This window comes from Sarcophilus harrisii, chromosome 1 (assembly GCF_902635505.1).
Source record: "Sarcophilus harrisii chromosome 1, mSarHar1.11, whole genome shotgun sequence".
NCBI lineage: Eukaryota > Metazoa > Chordata > Mammalia > Dasyuromorphia > Dasyuridae > Sarcophilus > Sarcophilus harrisii.
In genome coordinates, this window is record NC_045426.1 from 105917210 (window position 1) to 105931330 (window position 14121).

At 34.6% G+C, this 14121-nt stretch overlaps 1 protein-coding gene across 9 annotated transcripts in view; it reads left to right on the forward strand.

Moving 5' to 3' along the window:
- The window catches only part of TTC39B (tetratricopeptide repeat domain 39B), a 128280-nt gene that overhangs the window by 76602 nt on the left and 37557 nt on the right, over positions 1-14121 (forward strand). For all 9 annotated transcript variants that reach the window (XR_004233258.1, XM_031961608.1, XM_031961599.1 and 6 more), the window contains 4 exons: positions 4816-4920; positions 6797-6928; positions 7753-7829; positions 11679-11746. Coding sequence is in view for 8 of the 9 variants with exons in the window: in XM_023497949.2 (XP_023353717.2) it covers positions 4816-4920; positions 6797-6928; positions 7753-7829; positions 11679-11746 (382 nt within the window). In the remaining variant the exon portion in view is untranslated. The remainder of the gene's footprint in view (positions 1-4815; positions 4921-6796; positions 6929-7752; positions 7830-11678; positions 11747-14121) is intronic.

Sequence of the window (14121 nt, forward strand, 5' to 3'; positions counted from 1 at the left end):
CAGGAGGGAGCATCAATAGAGATGTTGAAATCTCTTAGTCTAAGAATAAGAGTTGGGAAGAAGGGGAAAATGATGAATCAGGTTCTGAACTCCTTGAATTGGAGGATAATGACTTGATAACTGATGTATAACAGCAGCCCTGATCTAATTTGGATGGAAAAATTTGATACTATGAATTTCAAAGAAGATAAGAATATAGAGTGATGGTGGTAAAGGGAAGTCACCCTCACTTGTCCTACTCCACCCTTTTCCCCTCTTCCCAATCTCCCTATATGTTTATTGGATATATAGCATGTATAAATCATTGTGGTAGGCTTGGGGAAGCTGCCAACATAAAGCTTGGAGGACTATCCTTTAGACTTTTGTACCAGAGAGATAATATTTGTGTGTGTGTGTGTGTGTGTATTCATACACATATACAAATAAATGTGATACAGGGCAAAATGTGGTAAATTCAAGAGGAGAGATAACAGAGTGCCTTGTGGGATAAGAAGAGGGTCTGGTAGGGTCACAAAAAGCTTTGTAGAGGAGGTAAAAGTTGTACCTAATCCTTAAAGGTTGAGAGATCTTATCTAGTGGATAAGAAGATGTTCAGGTTTATGGCATTAAAAGTGAACTAGTTCATGTATGATAGCAATCATAGAAAAAGACCAGAATTGTCCTAGAAGGAGGATGTCTGTGGAGAGTCATATTCATGGAACTAAGCTTATTATAAGAGGAATGAACATGCTTGTGGAACAGAAAGAGTTCACAATCCTTATAGAAGTTTGGATATTCATGACAGGACAGCAAAACATGCTGAGAGGAGGAGGAGGAGACAACAAATTTCTACCTAATGGGATATGACGGGGGAGAAGGGAAGGTAGAGTAAAGAAAAGGACAAAGCATTTTCCCAGAAGAGGAGCAAGATGCTGGTAAAATCTGCATTCTTTTTCGTTGGGAACTGCTGGACCATGAAGATATGATGGTCTGCTTACCTACAAGGGTACGAGCTGCATAAGCAGATTCTTAGCCTAGTGCAGACTGCCTGGTATTTGTCCTGACTCCCAGGGACACACAGGTAATCGAGTTTACAATACAAATGACAAATTATATTAGCTCAAAGTAGGGGGAATGTAGAATTTTGTCTTTGATATATATTCAGGACTTTCTATATACTCTTGGTCCATTGTTTCTGGAATATATGGCAACTCAAAAAGACAAATTCAGGATATCCCTTAACATTCCTTAGTATTCCCTTGCTATTGGTCAAAAATGTACACAAAGCATACTTGGTAAAACATTACTGTGGATACTATCCAGCTCCAGTTACAAAGTGAATGTCTAAAATCTGGGACTTATCCAAAGAGAAAAATCAAAATGAGGAAAACCAAGAAAACAATATACAGATAAAGAAAATAAAAATCAAAGGGGTTTGAAAATGAATACCAATATTAAAAAACATAAAATCTCCCTGCAATTTGGTAACCTTTTCAGATATGCAATCCTTCTTCCATTATAGATATCCTCATGCAGTTATAACTTTCCTTTGGGTATTTTGAAAAACATCATATTCTCAAGGATATTGCTCCATTGGATTTTCCATTCTGCTTCCAAATTATTTGTAGAGGTCCCTCATATGTTCCTGCTAGAATTTCTTACAAAACAGTAATTTCAGTAAAAGTTGGCACAGACTCAATTTGCTTCTCCAATGACAAGTTCATGTTGTGAAAACCAGCTCAAACCTTACAGTTCTGATCTTATTCAAAATAAAGCTATAAGGGATCATCAAATTAGGATCCCATAGTTCACCTGAAACTTCAGAGAATTTAGATAGCAAATACCCTATGCTGTTTTAATCTTAAAATTGAATTCTGTCAAGTACAGAGAAAGTCAATATGTTTCACAGTAATATTGAAAGCTGTGCCTCTGTCCTCACAATTTTGGAGTCTTCTTTTTAATAAATTTATATTTTTTAATTAACTTTTTTGGTTAATAACTTGAAAGACAAGTTCCTTACTTCATTTCCTCATATAAATGATTGCATACTTATTAAATGGTATCCAAATTGAAGAATGTTCTTCCCCTTCCCCCACTATTTTTTTCTTTTGCCCAGAGGTGGGAATACTTTGGCCCACAGGCAGGAAATCAAATTGTTTGTCTAATCAATCACCAAGGATGGTGAGCTGAAAGCTAGATAGAATAGTCTCCCACTGTTTGAGTTCTATAAGTTGATAATTTTGTATGGTCAATGAATGATGCTGTAAATATCCAAATGGCACTTGGAAGAAAAAAGGTTCCCTACCCTTGCTATAAATTATAGCTCTATATCTTGTTATTGTTGAGATTTGGGAAAGGACTCCAGAAGGTTGGGGGTCACAGACTGGTATCATGAAGTGTCTCAAAAGAATTTATAGGCTTGAACTCATCTCCAAGTCAAGGGGCAAAGTTTATTGTATATTGTAATTGTAACGCCTATTGAAGCTGTCTAAATTCCAAAAGAATTTAGCAAAGGAACAGAAGCAAGTAAGGAGACACAATTATCTAGTTCTACATGTTATTGATAGGCTAATTTTATGGCTCAGAGGTAGGATCAAGGAGTAGTCTCTGGAATTTGGTTATCATTGACCAATAGACAGTAATGTTTGTTGACAGACATTGTTAGAACAATAGTATTCTTAGGTTGGGGATGAGGGAGCCTTTGGATCAGATTCCAAAGATAGATTGCCAGAACAGAAGCCCCTCAAGATTAGGGGACCCCAAAATCACTGCTATAGTTCCCTAGAAGCTATATTATATCATTATAACATCAACTATTCTTTGGCTATAGTATTCCTATCATTAAGTTCAAACATTAACAATTGTGCATTGTTTGCCCATTTTATTCCACTCATCCACTATTCTGTTCCTTGCCAGTACCACATGATTTTGATTAATGTCTTATAATACAATTTAAGAACTGTATTTTTTTAATTTTTAAATTAGTTCTTTGATATTCTTGACCTTTTGTTATTATCTATTCTAACTCAATAAAATAATTTTTTGTAGTTTAATTGGGATGGCACTAAATTAACTTGATTAATTTAGGGATGAAGCCCCAAAAGAGTGCAGAACAGAATGAACAATTACACTTTTTAATATGCAGGTATCAGAGCCAACAATTACACCTTGTAATCCTCTTCTAATCCTGCCTCCTCTTTCTCTGAGTTTCTACTGAGACCTTTCAGAAGTGTCATATGCCATTCCACTCCCACTACATCCACTCTTTAATATGCCCCCTCCTTGATCATATAGCTTATATTCAAAGATGATGACTAATCCCACCCTCGGGGATGTCAGTTAATTTGCATGAGGTTCATCAAGCTTGAGCATTTACAAAACGCTTGTGTCCCTTCACTGATCCCAGATGGTTTTAGCCAGTTTTAGACCTGGACCCTTTTTTCAGAGACTTTATATTTTGCCAGTTCCTTGACTCACAAGGTGATTGGTTGGAGATATCTTAACCAGGATACGTCACTCTTCCCTTCCTCCTGACTTTGTGTTGGAATAAGTTGTGACTACAAGCACTACTGCTGACCAAGATAGTACCAGGGGTTCTCAAACTATGGCCCGCGGGCCAGATACGACAGCTGAGGACAATTATCCTCCTCAATCAGAGCTATGAAATTTCTTTATTTAAAGGCCCACAAAACAAAGTTTTTGTTTTTACTATAGTCTGGCCCTCCAACGGGCCCCCTCTTTGAAAAGTTTGAGGACCCCTGGACTATAGATTATTGAATTGATTCCCTTTCTAATTCCTTATCTTTACATCTAAGTTACAGACATCAAATATCTCACTATTTCTCACAGGTAGAATTGTCATTTTTATTATGTTGGCTTGTTTTTCTATATTACTACTATTTGAACTCTGTTATCCTTGCTTGTAGTATTTTGAGCTACTCAGATTTTTTTCTTCCAGTTTTATGTTGTGATGGGATATTATTTCATTTATAAAAATTAGAGATAAATTTAAAACAAATTAAACTGAATTATTGAAAAAGTTATCTATTTTTAGGTATTATTATTTCAGGTATTATAAGGTTAAATTTTTTTTTAAATTGAGGAAGCACCATGATGAAATAATCCGTCATCAGCTTCAAACTACTGATGGGATGTTCCTTTTGTGCAGGTTTTATTAAATAGTCTTTAAGTAGCACTAACTTCCAGTTGGAGAGAAATTGCTGTGTTGAGTATGCTTTTGTTAATTTGGATATCAACTTTATTTTAATTGGCAAAAAAGTATATTTATATGGAAGTTATATTTGAAAATAAGCAATAATTTTCACCATTGCATCATGCTACACAAGAGAGGAATGTCCTTTCTTTACCTTCCCCCATTGAGGCATGCCACTTAATTTTGAAAACTCCAGACTAGATGATCTCTTAGATATTTTTAAATTCTAAATCCTATGAATTGTGGAGGTAGTTAAGCACCGTTTAATTTTAGTTGCTTTTCACATGTATAGTTTGGTGTAATTTATAAGCTTCTGACTTAGAGGTTCTATTTTAAAATGCTTTCTAGTGTTGATTATTAAGTTTGAAAATATTCTCAATAGCAGCTTTGTTTCTCAAATTACTTAGTTTGCCCATCTGTTTATTGAAATATTTATCTATTGTAAAGCACTATGCAAAATCAAAATTCTTCAGGTGATTTTTTCTTTTAAAACCAATTTCATGTCTTATGTGATTGATGAGAGGGACTAATTTGTACCGATTTTGTGTTCAAAAGTGTAAGTAAAAACCATGAGCTAATTAATACAAATAGTAAATTCATATGTTATGTTTCTTGATCTTTAGGGCAAACAAGATGGATCTAAGGTGTTCCCTGGAGGAGTGTACAATGGCATTAAACTTATTTCTAAATAATAGATTCTCAGAAGCTTTGGAATTACTTCGGCCATGGTAAGTTTAACTTAGTTCCTTATAATTATAGGTAGTGCAAATAGTTGTCAGGCAGAGTTTTCAGAACATTGTTGCCTTTTACTTGTTTATGATCCTACTTTTGTTTGTTTGCTTTCTTGATGGAGTTGTGTGCTTACTATTCCTTGAATTAATAGCTCAGTTTCTTTTTGATTCATTTTATTTGTGTGAATTACTATCTTTTGACATTATATATATATATATATATATGTATGTATGTATATATATCTACAAAGATTTTCCACATGTATTGGGAAGTGTGATTAGATGTTGAGGTACAAAAACAATGGGAATGTTTGCTTTTTAAATGAAAAAAAGTATTGTTGCTTGGAAAAAAACAGTAATTAATAAAAACAACTTTCTGCTAAAGGATAGTTTTGTAGGTCACAAGTTTAAGGTATTGGGGCCATAGTTAATGTTCTGTAAAGCCTTATTCTCAGTGCTACTCTTTTGTCCTAGCAATGTTTATGAGCAACCTTTACTTTTTGCATATAAAACTAAAAAGCAGATTGGCTGTTCCTATTCAGGAAGGAGTGATGTGTTTTAGGTTTGTTTTCCCAAGAAGCTTTATTTGGTATTAATATTCAAATGAAAGATAAAATGAAAAGTGTTTCCAAAATTTGCTTCTAGCTAAGAAATAGACACAGAATCCAGGGATGTGCAGCTGTGCCCTGAGAGGATAAAGTCAAGTGACTTGCTAACCTCAGATAGCTTTTAAGTGGCTGGGTCTCATTCAAAGTTGATAAAAGGTTTTAATGGGAAGCCTTCAGCTGTTCTATTTTGATACCTCTCCTTTCCCTCTGGGCAACTGCCTTTCCCAATCCTCCTAGCTCCTAAGGCCACCTTGCTTTTCTGCCAGGCTGTTGGTCTAACCCTGGGATAAGCAAGCAGGCTTCCTGATTGATGCCAGCCCCATCACATCAAGAATTTTCATTGCAATACCGTCTTTTAGCTCTAGCCCTTTTCTTACCAAAATAAATAAGTTGCTAGTTTGTCATGGGCACGTTATTTAAAAGACTTGGAGGATTACTTTGACCACTTCTCTTTATGTTCTGGGTCATAGTTGACTCACCTTTTCTATCATAACTTTTCCCCCTTTTGTCTTCCTGATGGAAATACTTGTGGGTTGGTATTGCTCTTATCTGCACTGACTGATTGTAAGATTTCCTAATTGATGGGCATCCATTTTGTTTTCAATACTTAACTACAAAAAAAAAAGTACTGCTATAAATATTTTTATTTACACAGATCTTTCCTATGTCTTTATATTTTTGGGGTATGAGGGAAACACAAAGGGGCTGAAAGAGGAGGGAGAAGGAGAGGGGGACAGATAGATAGGGAGGGGAGGGAGGGAGAGGAAGAGCCCGTGCCTGCTGTGAAAAATGATCATATTTTTAGCACAGGGGAGTTTTGTGCTGAATTGTTTTTCAAGAATTAATCCCACGAACTGTTTGCTTAATTTTTGGTTGATGGAAAGGTAAAGATGCAGGAGGAAATGTATTGCTTGACACCTTTTAAAAAAAAATAAGTTCATAATGAATCTGCCCCCTTGTGGTGAAGGAAAAATCAGATTATACAAATTGAAACAGAAATTTGACAGTTATTGTAATCTAAATATAAAAGTTCACAAAATAGTTTTTAAGTGGCTGACTTTTTAGAATGCAGTGTACCTAGTCTGCAGTACTCAGCAAATCAGTAATCTAAATGATGTGTTATATATTATTGCAGTTATGAGAAGTTAATAGATAAATACCTTTATAATTTTATGGTGTACTCTCAATATGAGACGACATTGTTTTTAAAAAGTTCTGGATCAGTCTAATTTAAATTTTCTTATTCTTTCTTATGTCTTTTTCAGGTCAAAAGAGAGTATGTATCATGCTCTGGGCTATAGCACTATTTTAGTGATGCAGGCAGCAATGACCTTTGAGCACCAGGACATCCAAAATGGCATTTCCACAATGAAGGAAGCTTTACAAACCTGTCAAAAGTAGGCCTGAGTAATTTAACTATGGGAGAAGAGTGAATACCAGCCTTAAATTTTGTGTGACAAAACAAGATAATTGCAAAATCAAAGAATTGTATTCTTCCTTGTAATGGGTTACTTTAGAAAATAGGAAAATAAAGGTGGATTTCAGCTTCTGTGTTCCCTTATTCTCTGTATTTTCAGTGTTAAGATTTTAAAACAAATTTCCAGGTAGGCTAAAGGGCAGCTATAATTGATTAAGTGCTACTTTGATTCTTTATTTTGATCCACAGTTCTGACAACTTACTGGGTTATGCAAATAAGTCTCATTTTTGTTATTTTAATATTCAAGAAATATAGTCAAGCCTAACCAGTAATTGCAGTATTTTTGGCTTATGTTTTACATGTTTATTAATTGAGCTGAAAATTAGATGGATTTAAAACTCATGCCTCTACCTTTGATGTATAAGAACAGAAGGAATATCTCAGGAGGAACTGTTCTTTTAGTTTCAAAATTCATAAGAAGTTTGATCTCACTGTTTCAAGCTTTCTTTCTTTCCTCCCACTGTTGTCCCCTCCAGATTCAGAGAACTTCCCAATATCTAACTTTTTCCAAACTTCTGAGGCTTTTGAGATTTTTCTGTTGCTTGTTTTATTTACCACAGAAATTTTGTTCTTGGCTTGTGGGATTGCAGGGTCTTACCTGGACCATTCTTTTATGTATTTTAGCAGGAATTCTATTTTGTATTTCTAGGCTTTACATCTGAGATGAATACTAAATGAAATTGAAATGAATTTCTCATTTTGTATGATTTTACTCTTTCTTTTCCCCTGATTGTTTGATGTAGATTCAGAAAAAGAAACACAATGGTAGAATCTCTGTCAAGTCTTGTTTCCAAATCATCAATGGATCAGCTGAGTGAAGGTAAGTCAGAGGGTTGTAGGATTTAAAATTAAAGAAAGTACTTGAAAGTTCATCAGTTCTATCTTTATGTGATTTATTCAGGGTCACCTAGATAGTAAGTAAGCAGGAGTAATACCCAGGTCTTCCTGATTTTTAAGTACACTGTAGTAGGCTGCCTCTCTCAAGTACCTTGAGAGTTTTCTTGAAAACTATGTTGACATTGGGTGGTAGGTGTGATAATTGAAATGTATATTTTTATGAATTTTCAAGAACCCATGTATTTTAACATAACATTGATAAGACTGATGATGGGCAAGAGACTCCGCAATTCTTAGCTTATGTTGCCTTAGCTTGTGGTGCTACCATGGTAGGTTTGGGAGATGTTTCAATCGTTTGAACAGATAAGTCTTTCTAGCAGTATGCTCAGAGAATAATGACTTACTGGTAGTGGTGGTGATGGTGATGGTAGTGCTGGTGGAGTTATTGAGATGATCCAGTCAGAGAATAAATCATGCCATCTGAAAAGACCTCTCTGTCCAGACCCCTCATTTTGTAGGTGAAGAAACGAGCCAGAGAGATTAAGTGATTTGTTCAAAGTCACACAGGTAATAAACATCAATAGTAGGACTTGAACACATTTCTTTTTACTCAGAGCAAGTACTCTTCTTACTCTTCCATCTTGTTCTCTACAGCTTTTAAAAATGGAAAATGAGCAATAACATATGCTTTATGAACAAAGGACTTGTCATGAAGAGAAAATTGTGCTATTTTCACCTATCTTGAGAATCCTGTTGTCTGATAAATACATTGAGGACCAATAGTTTTTTATGATAGTTTTTTAAAATAAGAATAGCTTTGTATGCTACTTCCACTAGGAACTTAATCATTCCCAGTCATCCAGATTCACATGGAATAATTTTAAAGCAGAATTTCAGAAGACTTAGTAACCATCTGATCAAAACTGAACCTAGTAACCATCTGGTCAAAACTGAACCTAGGACAGAAATTCCCTAAATTATATCCCTTGACAAGTGCTTATTCAGCTTATTCAGCCTTTATTTGAACTCCAGTGGTGGGGGGAGTATTTCCTTAGGCAGTCTATATCATATTTGTACAACTCAGATTGTTTGGGAATTTTTTTTCTTATTTCAAGCCTAACTCTCTTTGCAGCTTTCTTTCATTCTTCTCAGTCCCAAGTGGAACAAATCTCTTCTACTTCACATCCCTTCAAATACTTGAAGAAAGTTATAGTGTATCTCTATTTTCCATTTCCATATCTCCAAATTTTCCATTCTGTAAATTAAACATCCCTTATTTATTCATATGATTTCTTATGTCATGCTTTCCAGCCATCATGGCTGCCATTATTATAATTGTAGGAAAATTAGTAGTTTGGGGGGTAATAGTAGGAAGGAAGGAAGGAAGAAATAAGTACTTTTAAGCACCTAGTGCATACTAGATGCTCAGTGTAAAGCTGAGTGCTTTACAAATATAATCTTGTTTGAGTCTCCCAACAACCCTGATTGGTACGTTGTCATTATCCTACTTTACATTTTTGGACATAGAGGCAGACAGGTTAAATGACTTGTTCAGGGCCACACTGCAAAGAGATTGTAGGTATGAGAACATAGATGAAAGTTGGTTGTATTCTTGTGTTATCCTTGGGATATGTTATTTTATCAAACAAAAACAAATTGGTCAATAAGTACTCATCTACTGAGTACTGTTTGTAATGAACATTTTTATTTTTTGTTCCCTACTTAGTGAACACTGGAGTTTTAGCTTGTTAGGATTTGTTATCATGTAAAGAGTCCTGGTCTTGGAGTCAGGAGGTCTGGCTTTAATTTTGGGTTTAGCATTTACTGTATAACTTAGAGCAAGTCACTCACCTTCTCGCTACCTCAGTTTCCTTATGTATAAAATGATATTATTTTTACTGTCTAGCCTTGTGAGGAGAGCACTGTGTACACCTTAAAGGGCTACATAAATGATTATTGATGAGTCATTTGTTTACAAAAAGTGGTCTGCTGTGTGGTGGCTAGGATGCTGGACAGAAGGCTGTTTGAGTCTGCTCTGTATGATGTTGGGCAAGTCATTTAGATGGCCCTGTCTCTTGAGGCACCTGGGTCTAGCACCTGGCAGCTGCAGATCCCTGCTTGATTTCTGCCTTTGGAATAAGTAAAATTATTTGTCCTCTTTATCCTGGTGTGCACAATAAAGCAGTTCAAACAGTAAAAACAAATCGAAGACTTGTCCAGCCTTCTTAAGAATTGTTTCATTTTATTTCCAATTTATATGTTTGTCTGCCGTTACAACCCAAACAGTCTTTCTTTTTTCCAACAGGGTGAGTCAAAACAATGTAGCATTTGTATGTGATTTATTTTTCTACTTGGTAATTTTCATTTACATTCTTGAATGGCTGGTAGTTTGCAGCAGAGCATACATTTAATTAAAGTTTCCATGGGTTTAACATATCATACACCCACTCATCATTTCCACATTTGATAAAAGTTTCCAATTCTACTTTAACTAGTAGGCATATTGCCTTGAACTGGTTTTAAGGAGATGTTAGAATTAGACATCTAATATAAAAAATTCTTATATTTTGACTCTCAGTCATGATTTCTGATTATTTTTAGTTAAAGCATTTTTTTTCAATTTTGTACTAGTTTAAATATGGCAAGTCGCTATAGTACTTAAATGAAGAAGGAAGGTAAAAAATTTTCATTTTTCAGTCTTAATCAAGAAACAAATATATGTTAATTTTATTTTATGAGCCCAGAACGTTTATGATTGATAAATTCTTTGACAAAAAAGAGATCCATATCAAGAAAGGAGGGAGGACTTAAGCTAAGCCTTTAGGAATAATCAAACTTTGATAATAGGTGAGTAAGTGTGGAGTAGGATGGAAGAAAGGAGAGAGAGAAAGAAAGCGGCAGGATGAGGGATATGAAAAGGATTAAAGTGTAGTAAATATAGAGTATTTAAATCAGAGAGTAGTGGGCCAGAAAGAAGAATGGATAAATAGATTACAAGAGCCTGCCTTGATAGCTCGGCAAGAAGAAACTTTATTGAAGGTATTACAGTTTTTTTACTTTGAAATTTTACATGAAAGATGCAAAGGAAAATCCTGTCAGATTGCAGTGAACTCCTGTAACTATACTCTGGTGTCTGCTGTCAAAAGCTCTCAGAGTTGTGGTATGGTCTGCTCTCTCACCTGGAATCAGGAAAGAATAAACATAAGAGACTAGAAAAATAGAAATATCTTCAAGGACACTGGCTGCTGCTGAATTTTACCTCCTAGGATTTTTTTTTTTTCTCCTTCTTCCTCACTCAAACTCTTGTCATTATTTTTTACTTTTTCCTTGAGAGGGGGAGAGAGAAAGGAATCTTCTTCACAAACTATAAGTTCAGCCCATTAATCAGTTTCAAGGCTATTTGTTACCATGCTGAAGATATGGGAGAGTGTTTTTTAAGGGAGTCTGAGGAGGAGATGGGGGAGGGCAGAGAGGGAGGACCATTCTTGAAAGCAAGTTTACTGATCCTCCATGTGGGTTTATTTAGGAGACAACAAATTTCCTATTCTCTAAAGACTAGGTCTTTATTGGCCTACTCTCCTCATTCTTCACAGATGAGGAAACCTATCTTTAGAGAAATTAAATGACTTGCCCATGGTCTCCTAGTTTTCAGGTGCCACAAGTAATGTTTAAACTTCAGTCTAACTAAGGCAGTGCTGCTTCTCAAGGTATCAGAGGCTTATTTGGGATCTTATATTAGTATCTACAGTAATATCTCTTTTGAGCATCTTATGACAAATTGCATGTGATGTTTTAGGGATTTTCTTTAATATATTTTGTTTATTATTAATAGAGGAAATGCATGCAGAAATCTGTTATGCGGAATGTCTACTACAGAAAGCAGCATTGACATTTTTACAGGTAATGAATATTGTGGGGTTCAGTGACCATTTGTTGCTTTTCATTTTAACAGCAAAATGCAGCTAGAATTATAATATCTGTTTGAATGAACATTCTTTTTGGCCATTTGAATATTTTAATGGATGATGTGAAGGCTTTGATAGAAACAGTGGTATTCTCATTTTTGTTGGATTACCACTTTCCTAATCTCTTCTACCACCAAACACCCAGAGTTAGTTTTCTTATTCACATTCCTTGTCTTTAGTCTAATTTTAAACTCTTTCTGGTGTTAAATACTCCCTATTCTATAACTACTCCAATTTGTAGACTTTTTTCATGCATGAAAATAATGGAGTAGTTGCTCTGGGTCATTGTTAAACTCTTCTTTTTTCATTCTTTTCCATACCTGTGTGAAGCTGGTTATAAGTTTTCCTTATGTTTGATGGAGAATGAATGTGATAATTAGATGCGAGCAGTCCTAGTTTTTTTTAGAAATTCTTGGGGATCCTTTTTGAGTGGAATGGGAATTAGTCATTATTATTTTAAGCCCAAAGTGTTGATTAGAAACCCTTTTTAGATTGACTAATTAGCAAGTTACCCACATCATGGTGACTTTTAAATGTTTCTTCTCAATTTATTTTAAGAGAAGATTAGAAACAAATAATTATTTAGATCTACCACCATTTGAATTTGCCTTCACTTATGCTCCTTTAAATTTTATTTGCATAAATTGGTAGTTCTAATTTCTGCATTTCTGATGTTTATTTTCATGTTTACATATTTTCATTTCTTCATATTTGTTTTATTCCTATTTTAAGAGAATGTAATTTAGTTGTATTGGACTCTCTGTGAAAAAAGTTCCTTTTGCCAATACAAATACAAAAATGTAAAATACTGGTAGTTTGCTTGAGGGTACTGAAACCTGTCACTTGCTCGGGGTTACACAGCCAGCTTGTGTCAGGGGTAGAACTTGAACTCAGGTTTTCCTGATTTTTCTGTGGGCTCATTGTTCATACTGCCTTTCCTTTGGGGAGATGATTTGAATATAATTCAGCTCACTGTGATGCCCTTGATCTGGAAAAAAGGATCTCTACTTTGGTTCATTCTTATTTCTGCTATAGAAGTAGCAGTTTGCAGTATTCTTGTAGGTCCACTCCTACTTAACTGTTCTTTTAAAAAACAGATCTTTGATACTTTGCAGAATTATGGCAAGTATAATGTGATGAGACAGATGAGAAGAGATATAGGAAGGAGGTGGAAGTAAATTGGACATATAACAAATTTTCTGAATATAAAGAAAAAGGAACTTTAGACTAGGATCCTTAAACAGGGCATTATACTATTTAAAATCTACCCTTAAAATGTAAAAAATTTTTCTAACATACTAGTTACTTCTCTGTGTTTGATGAAGATGTTCTTCAAAACTTGACTCAGTGATCTAAATGACCAGGTCTCTGGCATCTTGCAGGAAATCTCTGAGCCTTGGTAGTAGTATATTATCAGGATGGGAGGTTGAGGGAGTGGGACTTGGGGTGTTATTGAATGAACAATGCTGACATGGCATTTATCATAGAATCCTTAAAAATTGTTCTTTATATTATAATTTTCAAAATTGAAGGTTCAGATTTTTATAACTAGGTCTTGATATCTATTTAGGGACTCATAAGCTAAATCGTAATGTGAAATGTGAGTATTACTTGAAAGAAATTCTTGTATAGTTTAAAAAATTCTTTCCTGGCCAAAAAATGTATTTGTTTAGTTGAAGCTCTCAGACTTTTAAATGCATAATAATACTTTTGTTTATGATTATTGTGCAGAAAGTAGCAGATTATTAGTACTGTAGTTTGAAATGTTACTCATTTAAATAAAGAAGGTAGAATTAAATTGGATGCTTTTATCTTTACAGGAACATTTGGGCATACAAGAAATTAAATGCTGGAGTTTTCCCAACATTATTATAAAATAAAATTATGGGTTTTAGAAAATTATAATGAAAAGATAAAGAGTCAGAAGACTTGAATTTTAATTCCATTGAGTAATTTTTTACGGACAATGGTGTGCTGGTAGATGTTTAATAACTGGCTCTTCAAGAAATTAAAACACGCCTCACACTTTTAAGTTTAGTTTGCATTATTAACATTCTTCATCACTTCCTAAAATCAGGAAAATAATAAATCAAGCTTTGATTTGTAGCTTGCTGATCCCTGAGATACAAATAATCATACTGAAAATTTAACTTGGCTCTCACATGCAGTATTAATTGGCTCTAGCGTACTTTTGTTTATGAATGAGGTGTACTAGTTGATCTCTAAAGTTCTTTTCAATTCTGACATTTCTGAGTATACCAGTGTGAAAAATCTCCTATAGCACCATCTACTGGTAATAAACTTCCTTTC